Source organism: Phragmites australis, chromosome 10, assembly GCF_958298935.1.
Source record: "Phragmites australis chromosome 10, lpPhrAust1.1, whole genome shotgun sequence".
NCBI classification, from domain to species: Eukaryota; Viridiplantae; Streptophyta; class Magnoliopsida; order Poales; family Poaceae; genus Phragmites; species Phragmites australis.
The window spans coordinates 12,820,589-12,845,241 of NC_084930.1; the positions used below are offsets into that span (position 1 = coordinate 12,820,589).

The 24,653-nt window shown below is 45.1% G+C and overlaps 1 protein-coding gene across 1 annotated transcript; it reads left to right on the forward strand.

The window, feature by feature from the left end:
* Positions 1-3,915: 3,915 nt before the first annotated feature.
* LOC133930024 (berberine bridge enzyme-like Cyn d 4) lies at positions 3,916-5,633 on the forward strand. The gene has a single exon (XM_062376714.1). It carries the CDS (start codon positions 3,956-3,958, stop codon positions 5,507-5,509), a length of 1,554 nt encoding a protein of 517 aa, XP_062232698.1. The 5' UTR covers positions 3,916-3,955; the 3' UTR covers positions 5,510-5,633.
* Positions 5,634-24,653: the final 19,020 nt, after the last annotated feature.

Genomic DNA, 24,653 nt, shown 5'->3' on the forward strand with positions numbered 1-24,653 from the left:
GTGTCGTGTTCGGGGATAAGGTATCCACTTAGGTCCCTCGATCGCTTTGTAGCCACTTTCGATGTTGAAGGAACACATCTTTGAAAGCCATGTGCTCCTCAATGCATCAATCGTGAAGTACGGTGATACGTACTGTGATCCGTCGTTGCCGCCCATGTCCCTGCAAGCGGCGAAGATATGGGAGCATGGGAAATGGTGCAGTTTTGGCTTATTGCATGTGCACTTCACCTCATGAGGATCAATTTGATATTGTTGCACGGTGTCCCCTGGCTATACCCTGAAGTATACCGGCGGTGGCACATGACCTTGAATTCATTGTTGGCCCAGCCGTAGATCTTAGTCCGATGAAAGTGTGTTTAATTCCTCCTTCTGGATATGATTTCCTCCACCTTTGGTGCGAACCGCATGCTGCACACCATTGTAGCTATACCACGGTCTCGAAAGTAGTCAGCCATTCTATAGAATGTGAGCTCAATAATGGCACGCAATGGAAGGTCGTGTACACCCTTTGGGACATTTTTGAACGCCTTCGCTATGTTCGTTGTCATGATGGTATACCTAACATGAGAGACAATAATTTTAGAAGGGATATTTGCATAAGCAAGAGTAAAATACAACCATTGAAATGCTATGTGCTAACCTAGTACCGTGAGTGTCATGGATTAGGGCCCAATGCTCCACCGGCTTTCCCGCTATCCACTGGCTAAACGTAGCACGTGAATGGCTAATGATAGTTTGCCCCCCTCACCATTTGTGTTCGCAGATGGTCCTCTTGTGCTTCCTGCTCTGCCATCGTCTTGCGAGTGGTCTCATTTAACTCTCTCCATATCTTGTTGAACTTTGCCTGTTGATTCTAAAGACACAACCCTTTGAACCTCTTTACAAGGCCCTTGTTGTGGTACCTTGTGTGCATGTTCGCGCCCAAGTGTCGCATGCACCACCTTCTCTCCACATCAGACCATGCAATGAAGTAGTTTGTGATGTTATGCAGCACGTCCAACGCATGCTGAAGGCCCTTATTACGGTCTGAGATGATGCAAACTCGTTCCTTATTGCCAATGACACGTGTCCTCACCAAGGTGAGGAACCAGAGCCAACTATCATTGTTCTCACTATCAACCATTGCAAATGTGACAGGAATGATCTAATTATTTGCATCCGCCGCCATCGTTGTCATAAGGTTACCATGGTACTTGCCGCTAAGAAATGTGACATCCACACATACAACTGGCTTGCAATGTCTGAAAGCTTCGATGCATTGTGCAAAGGACTAGAAAAACCTAATGAGCTATCGGTCAGTGCTGCTGTATGACTCATCCTCCAGCTTGATCGGCTCATCCGCCATGGCCCACTGAGTCCCTGTATTCGTCATGGCAATCGTCTGCAGCAGCCTCAGAGCATAGTTGTAAGACTCTTCGAAGCTTTCAAATAGCATCTTTAACGCCTTCTACTTCGCTCGTCACACGATGTGGTAATTGATCAGCATACTCGTCTTAGTCTGCACCTCCTGCATAATGGATTTTGGCGACAAATATATGTTCGTGCCAACAAGGGTGATGATGAGTTGGGCTATGAACCTCGCATCAACAGCGTAGCTTACATTCCTAACAGCCTCTTCATTGCATGTATGTGGGGGTGTGTCTACTTAGCACAAAATAGTTCTCGTATTTTGGCTTATGTGCTCGTACAAAATAAGGACAATTCAGGTGTTTGATACACCTGACCTCATACTCCGTAGGGTTAGACCGGGTGCACTTGTGGTCCCTTCTTGTGATTACAGCATAGTTGCTAATAAAGTGGATGACCTCCCCCCTGTTCCGAAACCGTTGTCCGACCTGGATGTCGTTATTCTGGTATCACCAATTAGACAAGGTGTTATAGTCAATGATGGTATAATCCAGCAGCCCAGCACCATGAAAGTACTGGATCGCCGGCACCGGGTCATGGTTGTCAGTAGCTTCTTCATCCCCGCTACCACCGACTTCATCATCCATGCATCCTGCATCTATCTCAAAAGGGTCCACTCCAGCTCCATCTGTACCGGAACTACCCTCCCCGACATGCCCTCCCTCCTCTTCATGCATCACATACTGGCCTGATCCTTCCATACTAGTCACTGCATCACCATGCACCAGTCGTGATACTATATGTACGTACACCCCCGTTTCAAAGTTCTCCTCCAATTCCTTGCGTGAGTACAAAGCCCATGCGTTGTTCCTTCTCAACTCGAACAACATATAGAAAATGATCGAGCTATTTGGAATAAGTCGTGGCCACACACCCTCTAAGACAACATTATAGGACTGTTGGTTCACACGTAAAAGGCTAATAACATGTGATTTTATGCCATCTAGATGAATAGATTGCTCAACTGTACTCTCTATGTGCTGACAGTTCTGAATTGATACGAGCCTCTCATGCAAAATAATGGAACATTCTCCATAATAAATATGGATAGTCATAGCGTATCTGCTAAACAAACGTACATATAAAAAATAACTACTTAGATGTATGTACGATACACAACTAATTATGCTCCATACTTTAACCTAAGCGATTAAGCTAATTAATCAAATTAGTTTTGTTAATTTGGTCTACAGTGTCATATTCAGCACCTCGTGTTAATCTACTTAACCTGAGTAAGCTAATTAATCATATTAATTCAATTAAACTAATTAATCCGATTAATCATACAACTCTAATAACTCTTACCACATTACGTAAATACTCTAATTTATCAAATTCATTACACTAACTAATCAAATTCATTAATAAAATTATGCAAATAATTTAGGTACTCTAAATTATCAACTTAATATCATTTAACAAATGTATTTGAACGGAATAAATAATCTACTTACTCTAATTACGTTTACTAATCTAAATATTAATTACATACATAATCTAAGTACTTACTATCACGGAAGGCAGCCCTCTCCTCGCGCTGCTGCTGTTCCTCCTCGCTGCTCCACTGTTGCTAATTGCCGAACATTGCTACTCCTCCTCTCCTTGCACTGCTACTCCTCGCTGCGTTGCTGCTAGTCACCGAATGCTGCTACTCCTCCTTTCCTTGCACTGCTACTCCTCGTTGTGCTGCTACTAATCGCCGAACGCTGTTGTCCTTTTATAGCCTGCAAGCAACAAAAACTAAATTGAAGCAGCTTGCATGCGCACGACACGACCAAAAGAAAAATAGCCTACCAGCCATCCGCACCCAAAGTAAAGCTCCGAATCCAAAAAACGACACGTCGAAAGCACCGAAAGCGACCGCGACTTGAGTTGATGTGACCGCACGATAGGCAAAACCCATATTCGACACACCGTGTGCCGAATATGGCACTGTAGCCCATATTCAGCACACCGTGTGCCGAATATAGGCTACTGTGTTGTATTCGGCACACGTTGTGTTGAATATGGGTTTTTCGACGTATGGTATAAAAAAAATCCATTTTCAGTAAATAATACGTCGAATACGGATACTAAATTTGTAAATACGATAATATATTATCTATCATCTAATTTTAAATTTTTGTCTATTTGGGATCGGTCACGTGACATCACTCACCGCTGGTCCCATGGGTCAAAAACCATCACTTTCCCGCCGTTTTCACGACACGCCGTCACGTCTTGCTTCCTATTTGTTACCCGAGGGGGGCGAGAGGGCAAGTCAACATCTACGTGCGCGCTTCGAAACTGACCCGAAACCGCTTAGCCCGCACCCACCGCTTCACGGATCACGGGCCAATCCCAGTCACCGTTTGGGATCGTCGTAATCCGTCTGCGCGACCTCACCGCAATGGTCGCCCGCTGACCGCGACTCTTCCACCCACGTGCGCAAACTCATCCGCATGTCGCGTGTTCCCAGATACATTACTACTCACGCGTTGCATTGGCTATATAAACGTGCGGATCTCACGCCACGAGCACCTCGTGCAAGTGTCAGTTTCCCGCAAAGATGGCCGTGTCCGGCAGAGCTCTGGCGCTCATCTTCTGCTTCCTCTGTTGCTACGCTCCCGCTCCGTCCTCGGCCGCCGCCGCCGACTTCCTCCAGTGCCTCTCGGCGTCCGTCCCGAGCCACCTCGTGTTCACGCAGAGCTCGCCCTCGTTCATCTCTGTCTTGGTCTCGTCCATCAGGAACCCTAGGTTCTTCACGCCCGGCACGGTGCGGCCGCTCTGCATCGTCACGCCTACCAACGCCTCCCACGTCCAGGCCGCTGTGCTGTGCGGCCGCAGCCACGGCGTGCGCCTCCGCGTGCGGAGCGGCGGGCACGACTACGAGGGGCTCTCGTACCGGTCGGAGCGCCCCGAGGTGTTCGCGGTGGTGGACCTCTCCAGCCTCCGCGCCGTGCACGTCAACCAGGCCGCGGCCACCGCGTGGGTGGACTCCGGGGCCACGGTCGGGGAGCTGTACTACGCCGTCGCGAAGGCGGACCCGGAGCTCGCGTTCCCGGCCGGCGTGTGCCCGACCATGGGCGTGGGCGGCCACTTCAGCGGCGGCGGCATCGGCATGATGATGCGCAAGAACGGCCTCGCCGTGGACAACGTCCTCGACGCCACACTAGTGGACGCCAGCGGGAGCATCCTGGACAAGCAGGCTATGGGGAGGGACTTGTTCTGGGCCATCCGAGGCGGCGGCGGCGAGAGCTTCGGCATCGTCTTGTCGTGGAAGGTGAGGCTTGTCAAGGTCCCACCGAAAGTGACGGTCTTCACCATCACGAAAGCCATTGACCAGGGCGCCGTGGACGCCGTGACCAAATGGCAAACGCTCGCGCCGGCCCTCCCTGACGAGCTCGCCATACGGGTGATCGTCCAGAACCAACAAGCCCGGTTCCAGTCCCTGTACCTCGGCACGTGCGACCAGCTCCTGCCGGTGATGAGCTCCCGGTTCCCGGAGCTCAAAATGACACGCGCCGACTGCCGGGAGATGAGCTGGCTGCAGTCCACGGTCTATATCAACTACGGCAACGCGGACATGCCACTGGAGGTCCTCCTTAACCGGACGACCAGCCTGAGCACCTTCACGAAGAACAAGTCGGACTACGTGAAGCAAGCCATCACCAAGAACTCGTGGCAGAAGATATTCCCCTGGTTCAACGGCCCCGGCTCGGGCCTCATAATCCTAGAGCCTCACGGCGGTCAGGTCAGCCGCATCGCCGACGGCGACACGCCGTACCCGCACCGGAGCGGCGTCCTGTACAACATCCAGTACATCGCGTTCTGGTCGGGCGATGGCAGGGCGTCGACGAGCTGGATCAACGGTCTGTACAAGTTCATGGAGCCATTCGTGAGCAAGAACCCGAGGTCGGCGTATGTCAACTACCGGGACCTGGACATTGGTGAGAACGCGGTGGTCGGCGGTGTCACGAGCTACGACAGCGGCAGGGTGTGGGGCGAGAAGTACTTCGGGGCTGCAAACTTCAAGAGGCTGGCGATCACCAAGGGGAAGGAGGATCCGGGCGACTACTTCCGGAACGAGCAGAGCGTCCCGCCACATGTCTCGAGCAAGTGAGCCAAATGCCTAGTGGCCAAGTTAATCCCACGAGTAGCCGTTCAATTCTTGTATATTTGGATGGTTGATGCCTGTTGTGAAGGATTGCTGCTAAATATCTCAATGTAGTTATTTTTTTCTTGGATTCTGATTTTACAAATCGACATTATGATTCATTTACAAAATCATCAAAATCGCTTATCAGTTAACACATTAGGATAGGCGAAAATGAGAAATGTAGTTATCGTTGTCATCTTGTCCAGCAAGCTCTTCTTCTCCAGCAAAGTTAGAGGCGAGGTTCTTGAGATTTGACCATAGACTTCGGGGCAGCAGTGAAAATGCGCAGAGGCAGTGACAGTGCCACCGGCTGCGGACAGGAGGGGGCTTTGCTCACCGTCTATATGAGCCAAACACAATTCAAAATTTTCGTTATGATCTTTTTTGCGCCAATCAGTCGGTTTTCAATACTATGCAGTATGCACACATATAAAGGTGCTATACTTCAATTTATCCTGCAGTGTAGAACCTATAGATTGAAACAAGACAGATTGAAATGGTTAGAGATTTGCTATTTTTCTTTGGAGAAAATAGGAATCCTCCTTGGGCATATGGGTCTATCCACTCACAAACACACCTTGGCAACATCTCACACGTTAGGCCTATACCGCAAGGCAGCGGCCCAACAGACAGCCACTTCTTCTATGGCGATCATGGTCCATGTGCTCTACTGTACTGTAGCTTTGGACATTTCCCACGTGCCGGAGTGTCAATGGGCAATGGCTGGGATGGGTGATGTGTATATTTCCCACGTGCCGGAGTGTCAACGAGTCATATGTATGACTTTGGCCATCTAAATAATTGTTTCGATAAATTACATACAAATATGGAATATTTTGTTGGAATATTGTTGATGTAGGTTTCACAAATCAGTGCGTATGAAAGGCAAAAAATTAATGCAGATACATATTGATTTTTTACTATTTCAATAGTTCAAATATGTTTACTAAACGGTTGAGGGTCGCAATCAAGGACCCCGTCTCCCTTAGGCTTCACCAGCCTTATTCCGAAGGCCACTAGGATCTAAACCAGCTTTGAGTCATCACGAAGACCCAAGCCTCTAGAGTCTGTGGACCCTCGAAGGCCGCTAACCCCCAGGCTTGGGGAGTGATGATCCCTAGTAGAACCAGTGGGAAAGGGACCCATTGGGCACGTAGTATTTGCTACAAAGTGATTGGTATTTAATGCCAATGTGATTGGCAGCTGGCCTGACATATTGGGTAGGATCGGCGTCGTAACAGACGACCGTCCAAGTATTATGGCTGCTTGCTGTAACAGTCACTACCACTTGCTGTATATGTTTTACGAGGCTGGTCCTAGGTCCCGGTTGTACAGTGTCGACTTGTATCTCTTCCAACCCGTAGGGGTATGGTTATACACTTACGCTCTGGATGACAATATAAATACTGATCTATGGTCACCACGCCATGGGACAGATTTTTTCATTACTCAGGGCATTCTCTTCCTCTCCACTTCTTTTCCAAGCTTGAGGCACTCCAGTAGGTTGGCTCTTGCCGTACCTTGTTCATGGAAGACTTTTTCTTCCACCAACAGCTGGCGCTGTCCATGGGAACGAACGGTGTAACACTCAGAGAGGTAAAATGCCACAAAAGAAGAAGACCACCAAGGCGGCGGCCCGAGCAGCTGGCTCCACAAAAGAAGAAGACCACCTACATGGCACCGCCCCAGCTGGGGATGACGGCGAGTCCATTCTCAGGCGGAATGAGGGCACCGCAGCCAGCCCGATTCAGGTGCGACCCCGACTATGGCTGATGCTAGAGGTCCTGCTAGTTCGGAGGCCCTTTAGCAGCAGTACAACATGAACTTTAATGTACCCCAAGGGGCTGCGGATGAGGCCGCAGTTGTACATGATGCCACAGCCAGACAACAGGCACATGTGGCGGCCCTTCAGGCCCAACTGGAGGAGCTGCAGGCGGCCTTGTGGGCTGCACAAAATGCTATGGGTAGCGAGGGTGTCATCTTCGCTCCTCGTCGTCCCCAAGCGCCACCTATCGTCAATCCGTAGGCACTTGAGCCTCGGGTCCATCGGCATGAGGCTCCACCCCAAGACTCTGACTCACCCCTGCAGGCAAGCCTGCTGGAAGAGCCCTTCCCAAATGGGTTCCAGACCCTAAAACTTCCTAAGTCTAAGGGCGATTTAGACCCAGGTGAGTTCGTTCACTTGTACGCCCTGGCCATCGAGGCCAACAGAGGCGGGCAGGCCACTATGGCCAAATGCTTCCCCATCGCATTGGAAGGGGTAGCCCTCTGATGGTTTTGGGAGCCAGAGCCAGAGCCATTTACGGTTGGACCCAGCTTTGGGACGCCTTCTGCAACAACTTACAGGGCAACTTTATTGAGCCAGTGACCTCTAGAGTTTGTTCACCATCAAACAATAGTAGGACGAGACCCTCTGGGATTACTTCTGGAGGTTTACCCAAACAAATGCCTAGATAAAGGGCATCTCAAAGTCATCGGTCAACGACATGATGACATAAGGCTTAGCCTCAGGGCCCCTCTTCTACCGATTGCAAGGGCACCTGATGCACACAGTGGACACCCTCATGTGCAAGCTTGAGGAGTACGCTCGCACAGAGGAGGAGCGGCTCAATTGAGAGGCCATGGATGCTATCACAGCCCCCTCCTTCGAGCCCTCAAGGCCAACCTCTCAAGCGGGGCTTCTCGGGCCCTGCTGCTTCCTCCTGCAAAACGAGGCTCCGATGAGGTTGAAGGCTTCGGAGGGCGTAGATCCCGACAGTGCCAGCGCCTAGGCATCCATAGCATCCACAGCATCAACCAAGCACGAGGGGCTTCGAGCCCGTACCGATCCAAGGAGAGACCTTGGGCGCTCTAGCACCTTCTTGAGAGGCAGTGCAGCGAAGCCCTATTGTTTTCGATCTGCGAATTTTGAAGCGCGTTTTTCAGTAATTTTTTTATACTTATGTTTTTATTAGTAAGTAAAGTACCACTAGATATAGGGTTTAGCGGTATAACAATAGCTATATTAGATATGATCTAGGGTTTAGAAATGTAGAAAATGCTGTATTTTCTAGTATATTGTAAATATTAATTACGATGTGGTAGGATAGCCATTAGATACATAGTAGTATTTATAGTATGGTAGTTTCTAATATCTAGATTGTACAGAATAATGATGTAAGTAATAATTATAGGTAATTAGAAATTTAATCAAGTAAATGGATGGTTAATTAGTTTAATTATGTTAATTTGTTTAGGGGCAATATTAAATAAACCTATTGTTAGGCGATAATCGGTGTCGGTAATTTTGTTATAGTTTCGATAATCAGAAATATAATTTTTCGGTCTTAACATTGGACATATTTTCAGATGTTTCCAGGGATGACAGATAAATTATATTTTTCAGATATATTATGGTAAGGTCAAATTAGTTATGGTCCTAGTGGTGTAGATCTCTCTGGGTTTCGGCATATCGTTAAGGGACTTAGTAAAGCCAATGAGAGGACCACTGTGGGCGTGTGCAAGTGGCTGATGTGTTATTTTCAATTGGATCCCCAGCAACATGATTTTAAGTTGAGAGCTGTGCTAAGTCGTGCTAATCAGGGCTATTTTGGCAAGCTTGTCCCGATCGATACGACATCTACTTGGAGGCAGTATGTAGATATATCATGTGACAGTGGGCTCCCTCTGGTTTTGTTAGCTGAGGTGTACCAGAAGGATCCAACAGAGATAAACTCTGCGGAAGTAGTAGCGGGAACAAGTTAGATAGTGGTAGATGAATCAGACTCGGTAAATGTCGGGGACAAGTAGGATGTTGGGGATATACGTAAGATGCAACCGAGGGGTGTAGCCGATGAGGGGGAGCACATCCCTAACATAATTGAAGAGATTGAGATGGAGGATCAAGAGCTGGAGGAAGCTGTTGCCAATGAGGATTCATCCGACGAGGAGAGAAATGCTCCTGTTCCTGCAGAGTGGAGGAATCAGAAATTTTTGAAGCTAGTAGTTAGTGAGGCTAATCGGACACCGTGGGAGTATCATGAGAACGAGGTGTCTCAGGGTGCTATGTACCCTACTAAGAAGTCTGTTATTGATGCAGTTAAATTCTGGTCGTTGTCTCTTCGGAGGTAGTTCAAGATTGTGAAGTCGAGTAAAAGGGAGTACGACGTGAAGTGTTTGGTGCCTGATTGTCTTTGGCGGGTGCACTCATTTAGGGGGAAGTGGGTTGACTACTGGCAGTGCTCAATAGTTAGGGAGCATAATTGTCACATTGAGAAAATAGAGTTCACCCACCGAAACTTGTCATCTGCTTTTGTTGCCAATGTTATGTATGGGGAGATTGTGGACAACCTGAAGTATGAGCCATGATTAATAATTCGTGCTATTGAGCAAAGGTTCCAGTATACAATAAACTACGCGAAAGCATGGAGCTATTGAGATGAGATTTGGGACATATAAAGATTCATATCACAATCTACCGCGTCAATTAGCCACAATATGTGCAAGAAACCCTAGAAGTTACTATGACATCAAGCATTACCCCTAGACTGATGTGAAGTATAGTGGGAAACGAGTATTGCAGCGTGCTTTCTTTGCATTTGTAGTAACCATCAAAGCATTTAGGCACTATCGACCCATTATTTGCCTGGATGGGACGTTCCTCACTGGGAAGTATAAAGGACAGATATTGTTTGCAGTTGGGGTCGACGGGAACAACCAAGTCCTGCCACTGGGGTTTGCCTTCGTGGAGAGTGAGAACGGGGATAGCTGGTATTGGTTCCATGAGCGGGTGAAGCATGCTATCGTTCTGGACCGGACAGATGTTTGTTTGATTCATGATAGACATGCGGGGTTGTTGCAGGCTTTGCTGGATATGCAATATGGGAGTGTTCAATGGTGTCTTACAGCAAAGTGGCCTGACTTGAAGAGCAGGTGGTGCATGCGGCATATGGGTGCAAAGTTTTATAGACAATTTAAAAATAAGGACTTGATGAAGCTTTTCAAGAAATTGTGTAGTCAGAACCAGCAGAGAAAGTTTAATGCCCTATGGGCAAGACTAGACGAACTAACCATGAAGCAGACAGTTGAGCTAGCAGCCACAGGTGATGATCCAATTGCTTTTGGACCTCTCCCAATAGATAATCCTCAGATAGTAAGGAGGTCAGGGTCAGCTATCAGGAACTTTTCGCAGTGGATACAGAATGAGCTAAAAGAAAAATGGGCTTTGATGTACGACAATGGTGGAGCAAGGTATGGGGTAATGACAACTAATCTTACTGAGGTCAACAACTGGGTCATACGGGGTATGAGGTCCCTCCCACTTGTTGGAATTGTAGAAGGTATTATGCACGAGACTTGCATATATTTTATTGATCGCTATGCACCTGCCTCGAAGGCAATGGAAGATAACAGTATGCTGTATGGATCCATGCTATGTGAGTATATGGAGAAGGCCACAAAGAAGGCACACATGCACCGCGCTAATCAAGAGGGGACTACGGAGCACAAGTTCAGTGTCCTGTGTCGGGATAAGGGTCGTAGGGGTGGAAGACGTGAGCGGCATGTGCAAGAGTGCGTGCTTAGGAGTGGATCATGCATCTGTACGTGCCAGAAGCCACAATTGCTATACAGGTCGTGTACACACGTCATAGCTGCATGTGTGGAGCACAATATGCTTCCCAGGCAATATGTTTCGAAGTACTTTATGAAGGATCAGATACTGAACACATGGAACCATGAGCTGTATGGCTATGACATTATTGATACATTTACAAGTAATCCAGGTCCCTCACGAATCTATGTGCCAGATTTTGAAAGGATGAAGAACGCACCGGGACGTCGACAAACTCGCCGGATTCGAAATGATATGGATGAATCCAAGGTGGGTCCAAGGGTGAAGCGATGCAGCTAGTGGAATGAAACATGTCACACATACAAGTATTATCCAAAAAATGTACCTGTTGTATAGGTGGGGGCATGACCGTGGTTAAGTGTGAATGTATTTAGCGTAACTTGCTACTATATTTGTACAGTCTTAACCTTAGTTACCTACGTTACATTTGGACCTTATATTTGTAAATATATGTTGCAATATATTCATGTAACTTTTCGTACGTGTATGCAATATGTTGTTCACGTAACTATGTGTATATTTTCATGTAACAGACTGTACATATTATTCATGTATATGTAGTTGCAATGTATATTCGGATTCAATATATATTCTTCTTGTCTATATGTTGTAATATATTCATATATATTTGGTTTCAATGCAGATATGACGCACCCACCGATCCCCGAGCTTCTTGACCCTGCAGTGGACAAGAAGCACCACAGCTTTTTGTCTGCCGTTCACTAGACAGAGTTAGAGGTATTCCGACCACGTGGCCCTGGGGAGCTACTTACGATCAACGATCATTGGAAGCACCGGTATGTCGCTAATTAGATATGTATGTGCCAATTTATTTATGTATTGCATGCCCCACATTCATGTTCTGTTCCCAATGGTGCAGGTTGGCAGCATCTGGACTCCTACAGCTGTGTCCTTTGGTGGAGGCCCGAGCGATGGAGAACCCTGAGGCAGCGGCGAGATGATTCTATTTTGACCACTCGCTGATCGCTGCCCTGGTAGACCAATGGAGGCCTGAGACCCATACTTTCCACCTCCCCTGCGGTGAAATGGCTCCGATGTTGCAGGACGTAGCCTACCGGTTAGGCTGACCTTGTGCCAGAGCTGCCGTTGTAGTCGTCGACATGGATGCAGACTGGATGAATGTCACTGCAGTTCTCCCCTATTCAGCGGACTGACGACACCCCCCCCCTACGTGCCCGAGTTCGTGTCGGATCCTCGAGGGCGCATGAAGAAGTGGATCCTACAGTTCCAGGTACCTTCCAATTTAACTTCCCGATTACTTTATGATTTTTCAGATATTTTACTCATCATCATTTGCATTACTTGTAGCCTGCATACATGCACCCAGAGGCGAGATTGTACTCGGTCTCGAGGAACTTGGAGGCCTACCTGCTTTGGTTGTTTAGCTGGGTTATGTTCACCAGCGACCAAGACCACCTGGTGTCGAGGACCCTTGCTCCGTATGTGAGGTGGATAGCGGATGCGAAGCCTGATGATGTCCCACAGTTGAGTTGGGCCTCTACTGTCCTTGCTGCGAGGTATCGAGCGTTGTGCGATGTGTGCATGAAGAAGAAGCCACTAGCCACATTTGCTGGGTGCCCACTATTGCTGCAGCTGTGGTCTTACGAGTAGTTCGCGATAGTGCGGCCAATTGTGGACCACTCCCCATATCCTGAGGAATGGTATGGTGAGCCCGAGGAGGACAGGCTCACCGTAGCCTCGCTGTGGTGTCGACGCTGGGTACGTACGTAATATTTGAATGCTTTACTTGTCACATATTTTTGTTCTGGAATCTGACTATGTTTCTCCATAGCCGCACTGGGCGCATGAGGAAGCCCATTGCGTGTACGAGCTTTTTAGGTCGCAGTTCGATCATCTTCATCCAAACGACGTGGTCTGGATCCCCTATAGCTACTTGTCCATCCAAGCCCGTGCGTCTATGGGTCTATCTCCATTGTGTAGCCACGACAAGGAGTACTGGCTTACGAAGACGCCGCTCATCTTTGACATCTACGTCGAGGAGTACTCACACCACCACGTCATGAGGCAATTCGGGCGCTACCAGGCTTTCCCCCTTGTCAACATTCATATGGTTCCAAGACACGTCTACAGGTAACTAAAATCAAGTAAATAATTCATAGCATTAGTCTCATTGTCAATTTATTTAACGTGGTTGACTTGCAGGTATACACGAAAGGGACAATCGGGTGGCAACCTCTGGGCAGATCGATAGGCGCCGTACATCTCAGCATGGTCCCATGCTCTTGAGGATGTCGTGGAGGAGGCTCATCCTTTCGATGAGTGAAGCTTCGAGGAGTACCTGCGGTGGTACATGCCACGTACACGTACACCAGTCACCTTAACCCTAGAGATTGTCCGGCACCACGTCGTGTCGACTACGGAGGCCTACCGGGGCCATTGGGACAAGGATGTTGCATTAGCGGTATGTGTAATTAACATCTCATTTAATTATATATAATCCCCATAAGAACGGCTATAAACTGAAATTCTCATTTCTTGTTTGTTTCCACAGGCCGATATCATTTATGATATCCATAGGGATGCGGCTAGAACCATGGACCGCCTCAGGTAAGGGATGCAGCTCTGTGTGGCGGTTGTAGTGGGTTTTTGACTAGACCGCGCGGGCCCTGAAGCTTACCTCTTGCCGGTCCACCACAGACGTCGTCGGGGCTCCTCCCACATCGAGTGGGGTTCATGCAGAGTCATCCAGGAGGTCTGATGTGCAACGCCGTCCACCGGGGCCTGCACCCACACGGCCACCTGGACCACGACCTACAGACCCGGACACAATAGGTATGGATATTTCATACGCACGGCGTATAGAGATATTCATTTGTTACTGATGTATTAATTTCAAACAAATATTAGGTGCACCTACACACGTCTCGATGTTGCCACCTATACTGAGCCCAGTGCCGACACCCTCACCTCTTGCAGGCCACTCAAGTAATGGGCGACACTACATTGCCGTATTCAATATATTCAATAGCGTATCTAATATTGTTCGCAAGTCACTACGGAGATAAGGTTGGGCCGTCTTCAGGCTACACTTCGACTGGTCCCACCACCACCATTCGCCCCCTACTATGGCACACATGCCTGGCCATCTACTGCTACACCTGCATACCGCACAGGTAGAATATTGCATTTTATACAAATACTTTCATTTGCATATTTTCCGTATCTAATAAATTCATCTGTTAGTAGGCCCCTCCAGTCAATACACATGGACGCCGGAGGAACCTTCACATTCATCATACCCGAGTCAGGAGGATGAGCCTGGGTCAGACCCCCTGTTTGAGTTCGTGGGGGACTTATTCAGGGGCACACTGGACTACGATGTCATCCCGTAGTCCCAGCTGCCCAGTGCTCCACTTCGAACACAACACACCCAGGAGGAGGCCTCGAGACCTTTGATCCCTACTAGGCCTACTAGGCAGGTTGGTCCACCCGACGCCCTGACCTACTCTAGGGGGCATGTGAGGGCCAACCAGCAGCGGCGGCACCGGGACCATGATGGTGGGAACGGCCGACGTCAGAGGAGAGACAGTAGTAGGATTGTACATTTGCTTTTGTAACTTACATATGCATCTTCGATTAGCGAACTATTCTTACATATTTGGACATGTCTACTCTCTATGGTCTACTTACCATGTCATAACTGCATTTCTTATTCCAATGTGACCACATGCTAGATGCATTTCTTAATCCAATGTGTCCACATGCTACTTTCTATCTTCCTCAGCTTTGTATGAACTGTTCACGACAGACCTAGCAAACTATTTCTTACAAAGCTACTTATACACGAAGTGACCACTTGAAACCTATGTCGGGAGTTTAGCTTTAGACATGAAGTGACCACACAACTCAACTTTAACCATAAAATGACAATACCTCTGTCCTGGCGTAATTTGTAGACACGAAGTGACCGTACAACTCAACTTTAACCATTAAATAACAACACCTTTGTCCTTGCGTAGGCTGTAGACTAGAAGTGACCACACGGGGGAGCTTTAACTATAAATTAAATGACAACACATGTATCTTGACACATGGAATCTCTGCCCAGCATCAATACCACAAGTTTTCCATTCTTGAATAGGGAATTCAATGCTCCAGCCCCGCCAAGGCCATACACTCACTTTATCACCTGTCCTCTGTCACCATAAATAACCCCACCTTCATCCATGGATACACCACTTATTTCTCAGTTCTCTCAACTGCAATGTCTTCCTCAGCTCCACCAAGCCCACCTAAGAAACATTGGGGAATTTTCATCCCCCAAGGGGTTGAACCACCGATGTGCTTCTGTAGCGACATTTGTAGGCTTCGTAAGTCCCATAACATCTCCTACACCTATGCACTACGCTTCTTCATGTGTGCCAACTACCAATACGACAAACCTCAACATGGACCGTATGAATACTCACCAATATAGCGATATAGATCAGTCACGTGGCACTTGCCACATCTTGTTCCCGATTTCATGCACTATTTTACTAATCTCTCATCTTGTTTTATATGTCCAGTCTCCTCCACCTATCTGTGACTTCATTAAATGACTCAACATTGAGCAAAATGAAGACCAGAAGCGGTGGATCGACATGACCTTGCGGTGGAGGAGGAAAGCTTACGCACGCCGGGAGTATGAGCAACAGTAAGAGGAACTACGGCTGAAGCGGTAGGTAGGAGAGCGCATGAGGAAGGCAATGCAGGACCATACGGTGGCTCAGGCCCACGAAGCTGAGAGGGCAAGGAAGCGGGAGAGGACCTGTCGCGGTAAGACAGCAGGTCCCAATGCCCTGAGAAAGGGAAAATTTCCTAGGTGCACTCAGTAGTGAGCATCTAATGTAACCTGGCATGTTTTCACTACCTAAGGCATGTTATGATTTGAAGTGGCACGCTATTAGGTAGGTCTTTATGCGCACCGTACATGCCACCATTTTTTGCTATCGTGTCTTTGTGGTTAGGGTCCCATGTAATATTTTTCACCATATGTCCCATTTAATGTTTGTCGCTATTTGTAACCTCCGTGCCGCGTAATATGCTGCGAGTGCTTCATATCTATAATTTGTTCATAAAATGTTATTTTGCATCCTCCCAACAATACGTCACTAAATAATTATTGATACAATTTTACATCAAATATCGATAAATTTACAATGATCCAGATTTTCCAAAATATCACTACTCGATGATATCGTATTGACCACTTTTTACCATTTTGATCTAAACTTTGCAACATATCAATTTCAAATATTTTCATCGAACGAATGTGCACTATTTTTAATATTGAGTAATACCAATGTAAAATTAAAAAGACAAACCAATTGCACCATATCTGGGCCTACCCGCCCCCTGGAGGGCAGTTACGCCCTACCCGCCCTCTGAGAGGGCGGTTAGGGGTGGTCCTGCCACCGTGGTCATCCTTACCACCTTCTGAAAGGGCTAGGCGGTAGGTGCTTATTTTTGCAAATCTTGCCACGAGAAGTCTATTTATTTAAATATTTAATTGAAAAAATATAAAAATAAAAAAAACTCTGTAATTGAACAGCAAACTAGACTTTCAGTAGGGTAAATTGAGAACTACAGACGTACGGCCCATAAGCATGCAGGCCTACACTACATTTTTTTCTACTTTTTCTCTGATCCTTACCGTTAGATTTATGTGGTCTAGTAGCAAGAAATTTAATAGATTTGACGAACATTATATATGTGATTTGTTGAATCAACATATTTGAATTGTTGAAATAGTAAAAAAAATCAATTTGTTCAATGTGTATCTGTATTAATTTTTTGCCTTTCATACACACTGGTTGAACAATTTGTGAAACCTGTGTCAACAATTGTGGAACAAAATATTCCATATTTGTATGTGATTTATTGAGACAATTGTATCGATGTCAAAGTCATACATATGAATTGTTTAATTTTTTAAAAACATAGATATTAAGGAGAACATCGCGCACTAATTTGGAAAACATCATTTTGCAGACAACCTCAAATTGGATACACGATTTGAGAGAAAAATATATTTAAAGTTTGAAAAACAAATAAAACCAAATACATACACCACCCATCCCAGCCATTGCCCATTGGCACACCGGCACGTGAGAAATGACCTGATGATGACTACTGATTAATTATCATATTATGGTATCCTAAGATTTTTCGTAATTCTCAGGGTATGTTTCTATCTCTAGAAAAGGAAATCCCTAGATAAAAGGAAACTATCCATAGTGACCTAGGATATTCCGTAAATAAGAAAGTTTATCTCTAAAAATAGAAAAACAATACTCTAGAGGGCGTACAACCCCCTATATATACGGAGCTTGGGGACCTTACGGAGAGGGAAGGAAAGTGGAACAAGAGCCAATAAAAATCGAAAAAGTCGCTCAAACCTTTCGACAAACCCGAAGATTCCCAAAGCCAAGCAAAGAAGTCGTCAATGAAGTTTAGATCTAACTAGCCACACACCCCCTTGTAACATGTTAAGATCAATACAAGATAAACACGACATAGGGTTATTATCTTTAAGGGGGACCGAACCTATATAAAAACCTATGTGTATTCTCCTGTGTTCTTCTACTCAAAGCATACCCTACCTCTCCAACAAGTTCGTTAGATCGGCGGTTAACAAATCGTCAACAACTGACACCGTCCGTGAGGATCATGACAATAGATGTTGAAAATGCTACACGAACATGTTGTTGACTACGCCGGCGCCGAGGACCGATTTTTCAGATGAGGAGTTCTACGATAACTTCACCCCTCCCACCGACGAACCGGTGATCGACTTCGATGAAGAACTTTCCAGCGACGATTCGAGCGATGAGGTAAGTCGCTTTATGGATCAAAGAGTCAAGGATTACAGCATCGAGTTCAAATAATTTTCGGTAACATGGATTCTCGATACACTTATTCGGAGCAATCCGATGAAAAATTAATGATGGATCTGCCATCAAGTCAGTTACGCAAACCTTCCATGGCATAATACCCGGATCTTCGACTACTCCCATCGGCCAGATATCATTCCCCGTTACCTTCGGGAAGCATGAAAACTTCCAGATGGAAAAGATTTTGTTCGACGTTATCGACTTCGAGACGGCATACAACACCATCTTGGGAAGACCTACTCTTGCCAAGTTTATGGCAGTAACATATTACGCTTATCAATGCGTGAAGATCCAGGAACCCGCAGGGGTCATCACTATCCGGGGTTGCCCCAAGGCAGGTCTCCGTTGTGACAAGCGACGTCTTGACATGACATCTCAACACCAACCAAGTAAGGAACCTAAGAGATCAATGATCAAGGTGAACAAGAAGCCTCAGTCAAAACGCAACCACAACACCTTAAGACGCAAACCTAGAAACACAGCGACCAAGTTTCATGACTAGTTCAGAACCTGTATGTAACAGCGCCTACGCTACCCCCAAAGTAATAAGGGTAATGATTATCAACTTAATCTAGTATGTGACGTTTAGGTTTAAGATTTTAGGTCTATAATAGCTCGTAGGTCGTCAATAAACTCTGTAAGTCCCAAACATAAGTACTAAGAGTACCTTTGTAATAGTAAAGATTATATTGCCTAGGAAGTTGATCGAATTCTTTTGCTGCCTTACTTATCTTTATGTGCATCCTCATGCCCGACAATGGGATAAGCTGCTTCTCGGGTTCCTCATCCCAAGCATGCACCCGGGGCAGCGAAAAGCTTTTCTCGACCCAAAGTCAGTATGAGATCTTTTCTCTTTCTTATGTCTTCTATTTAGACTGCGTACCTGGAAAATTCTTCTAGGCAGACAGTCGAGAGTTTAACAAGTACTAGGTGCTCGAAACTAAAAACAACATATTGTGTACCCTTTGAAAGCAAATTCCAATGAGAAGGGAAGGATCGTTACGTTGTGAACTCAGGCTGTGAAAAGGCTCCTTATCGCATTCCATGAGTGACCGGGGGCTATGACGCCTCCCACTCAAGCGAACCTAAGGCTGGTCATAATAAGTGCTCCGACTAGTGATTAACGCATCTTGAACTAATCGAAGGAAGAAGTCAGTAAGGAGATCACGATATGTTGCCGAATGCATCCGACACGAAGTATTCCTGTCAAATGTGAAAAGAGTTTAAATTCCAACAAGTCTAACAAATCCAATTTATTTATTACAAATTGCAGGGAAAAGTTTTAGGGAAGGGAACCAACTTCAAAAGTTTTATGTGTAAGTACTAAGAGTAAGTTTACATTAGTAAATGTTCATATTTCTCGTAAGGTCGCTTGAATCTCTTTGTGTTCTTTTTTTTTTGTCTTCCTAAACTAAACGTCTGGCACCCATGAGATGGGTACATCGATGGTAAGCTGCAATCCGGATACCTTTACCAATCGCGCACATTCGAATAAGCCTGGACAAGGTCACATAGGAATTGACTTCAGGAAATAAGAGTTTTTATGACTAGAGGGGAAGTATGAATGTTCAATTATTTTTTTCTTACCCCTGGTTGGTCTGCGATTTTTTATCTTTAACTGCATATGTGAGTTTTCTTCCTAGATAATGAGTCGAGGCTGGATGAATACAATATACCAATAGCCAACGACAATATATTGTGCGTGTGCCAAAGCGACTTCCTTTGTGGGGAGACGATGTTCTAGGTTACGACTTCGCGGTATGTGATAAAGCGTCCCTATCGTGTGCTCAAGTGCCTGTGGGCTATGACGCCTCCCACTCATGTCGGACCTAGGCATGACCCAATTAAGCTCCCTAATTAGTAATGAAGCCATCCTACCCTAGCCAGAGGAGGAAGCGAGTAGCACTAAGCATGTTAAGTTGTTGATATCTCCTCGACATCGAGTTCTCATGAAGTTCCACTATTTTTCATTTACATTCATTTTTGTTTTTTACTAACAAAAGAATAAGATTCTATTTCCAAGCATATGATATAGAAGAAAACCTAAGCAGACTCGGTGATTCTTTGACTAGCCACTGCAGCGGTTCCGAGTCCTACTTGGAGCTATGATCTTCTGTGCTAGGGTCTGATGCGGGGATGCCTGATCCTCCATAGGTAATATGATAAGTCAATTTGGTGGAGCTTCGATGTTGATGATCCAAAGGCTCCGATCAGAACAGATCAAGAACTCTCGTAACCACTACATCACTACTCCGTGGTTATCAACTATGATAAGATGCAGTTGACCTTGCCAAGAAGGTTTTTTCTGCTAGAGAATCAAGAACACAAGCAAGAACAGGTAGATGCAATCTGAATATTGTTGATTACCAATGAAGTACTCGAGGTGGGTTTTAATAAACCGATAAATGATGAAACTATCTAAAACAAAATAATCTAAACTAAACCTGAGCCTAACTGTGACGGCTACTGTATATTTATAGGGGGACATGAGGAGGTTGACTCTAACTAAACTATAAGGAATATTTGATCGATCTCATATACATTGAAAAGGACTCATCGTAAGCTTTCCAAAATATCCAAGATTGCCTAAAAAGAACTTCATATGAGAGAGTTATGCCCGTTTTACTGTCATGCTATCCTGAGACTCGACCATGACCATGACCATGACTTTGACAACGGCTACGACTAGAGCTCAACCTCGAGTCTGAGTAGACTTGGTCTTCGAGGAGTGACGTCCGGGTAAGGTTATGATGCATCTCCCACGTTCCTAAGTAATAAAATATCACAAGAATTAAGTAGTAATCCATCCAAGTGATGAGCCCATGGCTCCTTCGGATACGATCAATACCGCCAATAATCCTCAAATCATACAAATTCCAATTACAAGAGCACGTGCATGACAATTAGACCACCAGGTGAATTCGTTTCTCGCTGTTCATGCTTCCTTGGATGGATTCCTGTGATGTTTCATTGCTTAGGAACGTGGGAGAAGCAGCACAACATTACCCGGACGTCACCCCTCAAAAGCCAAGTCTACTCGGACTTGAGGCTGAGCTCTAGTCGTGGTCATTGTCAAAGTCATGATCGTGGTCGAAGTTGTGGTCGTGGTCGTGATCGAGTCACAGGATAGCACATCAGTAAAACGGGTATAACTCTCTCATACGAAGTCTATTTTAGGCAATATTGGATATTATAGAAAGCTTACGATGAGTCATTTCCAATGGATAAGAGCTTGACCGAATATTCCTTATAGTTTATTCAGAGTTAATGAAATAAGGTGTTGCACCATTATTTTGGACCTAGTTGGGTCTTGTAATCATGTTGGGGTCGGAGTCCAGGTTGTGCACGCCTCTTTTCATAGTTTCAACCCTAAGTATACCTCCTCACGTCCCCCCTATATATACATAGTAATCATCGTAGTTTAGGCTTGGGTTTTGCTTAGATTATTCTTTTTTATATGTTTCACCACTTATTCGGTTTGTGGAACTCCAACTTGAGTACTTCATTGGTAATTAGTAATATTCAGATTGCATCTACCTATTCTTGCTTGTGTTCTCGATTCACTTGCAGAAAAAGCCTTTTTGGTGTATTGGTTGCTAGGGTTCTCAATCTATTCTATTCGGAGCCTTTGGATCATCAATGTCAAAACTCCACCAATCGACTTATCATATTACCTTTGAAAGATCGGGTAAACACACATCAAGTGGTACCAGAGCCTCGGTTGCCCGCTAGGTAATCTCAGTTATCCCTTTTGTTTCGTCGAGTTCCATTACCTAGAGTCCAGAAAATTGCCCCAAAAAAAAGATTTAGATATTAGTTTTCCTCTATCCAAACCACTTTGTGCCCTTCGCAATTTTGTTTTCAGTTTTCGCGTTGTTGAGTTTAAGTCCATCATCGGTGTCTTTATTGCTGGTCGAGTCATCATATTCTAGTTTCTAGCGTCGAGTCTTTTCTATTTTAGTTATCGAGTTACTCGGCTTGCCCTAGTCTGCTATAGCCAAGTTTGTGTCCCTGCTATAGCCGACCACCCTTTCTTGCATGTTTGGCAGAAAAAGAATTGCAATGATGATAACAGAGGCCAATGAGTAATTTTGGAAGTACGCCTACTTCAAAATCAACACCAGTACAAGTCAAAATAGCCCCACGTTTAGCTACACGGTATGTTGTCCCTTCTCAAGTAGGGCGCGTTCAGTAGTACCTTTGACACCGTCATACACTCCCGAGGTAAGTAAATTCATAAGTGTGTAGGGTCCAGCTAAGAGCTCTTCTTCGGTTCTTTATACAGGCCATCGACCGGGATTGTATGCCACTGATGCAAGGGAATGGACCATGTCATGAAAGATCGCCCAAGTCAGTGAGCGTACATTGCAACCGAAGATGATGGATATGTAAGTGCTAGTAATGTTGAGAATGAATCTGAAAATTAGCAAGTAACGGAAAAGGTTTTTCCACTCAAAAAGAATAAAGCAACAATAACTTCTAAGTCTGATGGAATTAGACTGAAAGGGTGTGTTATGCTTGCTACTAAATCCGACCTTGCTGAAATTTGTGATAATGAGCTGCCATGCTATGATTTGATATGCAAAGATGTTTTAGTTTCACTCGAGGATATATCTAGCTCTTTGTCTCCTGCTGTTGCTAACCTTTTGCAGGAGTTTGTGGATGTATTTCCAGCTGAGGTACACCCGGGATTACCACCTATTCAAGAGATTGAACATAAAATTGATTTGATTCGGGGAGCAACTTTGCCAAACCGTGCTACATATAGGATCAACCCGGAAGAGACTAAGGAAATTCAGCAACAAGTACAAGATCTATTGGATCACGGGTATGTACGAGAAAGATTTAGTCCTTATGATGTTCTTTTTCTTTTGGTTCCTAAGAAAGACAGTAATTGGCGTATGTGTGTTGATTATAGAGCCATCAATAACATTACTATAAGATATCGTCACCCTATCCCTAGGCTAGATGATATGCTTGATGAGTTGAGTGGTTCTATAATTTTCACTAAAATTGACTTGCGAAGTGGATACCACCAAATTAGGATGAAACTTGGAGATGAATGGAAAACTGCATTTCAAACTAAGTTTGATTTGTATGAGTGGTTAGTGACGCCTTTTGGGTTGACTAATGCCCCAAGCACTTTTATGCGATTGATGAACGAGGTTTTACATGCCTTCATTGGAAGATTTGTGGTGGTTTATTTTGATGATATTTTGATTTACAGCAAGCCATATGAGCTACACTTTGATCATTTACGCGCTGTATTTAATACTTTGAGAGATGCACGTTTGTTTGGTAACGTCAAAAAGTGCACCTTTTGCATGGATCGAATCTCTTTTCTTGGTTATTTTGTTACTCCATAGGGAATAGAAGTGGATGAAGCAAAAAAATCGAAGCCATAAAGAGCTGGCCAACTCCAGAGACTGTTACACAAGTGAGAAGCTTTCATGGTCTTACGGGTTTCTATCGGTAATTTGTGCGGGATTTCAGCACCATTGCTGCTCCATTAAATGAGTTGATAAAGAAAAGAGTAGTTTTCGAATGGGGAGCTGCACAAGAACAAGCATTCAAATTGTTGAAAGAGAAGCTCACCCATGCTCCGTTGCTCCAACTCTCTGATTTTGGTAAGATCTTTGAACTAGAATATGATGCTAGTGAGATTGGAATTGGAGGTGTGCTAATTACAGAAGGTAAACATGTTGCTTATTTGAGCGAGAAATTAGTTGGGTGAAGTCTGAATTATTCTACCTATGATAAGAAATTGTATGCTTTAGTTCGAGTGCTTGAAATTTGGTAACATTATCAATGACCCAAGGAATTTGTTATATATTTTGATCATGAATCGTTGAAACATATTAGGAGTCAAGCTAAACTGAATAAACAACATGCTAAATGGGTAGAATTTATTGAGTCATTTCCATATATCATAAAACATAAGAAAGGAAAGGACAATGTGATAGCTGTTGCGCTTTCTAGCCGTTATACCATGCTATCTCAACTGGATCATAAGATCTTTGGTTTAGAGACTATTAAAGAATTATATGCTGCTGATTTGGATTTTAAAAAAGTTCTTGAATATTGTAAAGAAGGAAAAATATGGAATAAACATGTGTTGAATGATGGATTGCTCTATCGTGCTAACAAGCTATGCATTCTACCTAGCTCCATTTATCTTTTGTTGTTGCAGGAGGCGCATGGAGAAGGATTGATGGCGCATTTTAGAGCAAAAAAGACTAAACATGTGCTGGCCACTCATTTCTTTTGGCCAAAAATGAGACGTGATGTCGAGTGCTATGTGTCATGTTGCATCACTTGCAATAAAGCTAAGTCTCGCTTAAATCCACATGATCTTTACATGCCTCTTCCTGTTCCTAGTGCACATTGGGAGGATATTTCTATGAATTTTATTTTAGGATTGCCTAGGACAAAGAGGAGGAGAGATAGCATATTTGTAATTGTGGATCGTTTTTCTAAAATGGCACATTTTACACTTTGTCACAAGAGCTATGATGCTACAAATACAGCTGATTTGTTTTTCAAGGAAATCGTTCGACTACATGGAGTGTCTAATACTATC

Bases quoted from the DNA above. Each gene is read 5' to 3' on its own strand.
- LOC133930024 (XM_062376714.1), top strand. From the start codon at position 3,956: ATGGCCGTGTCCGGCAGAGCTCTGGCGCTCATCTTCTGCTTCCTCTGT.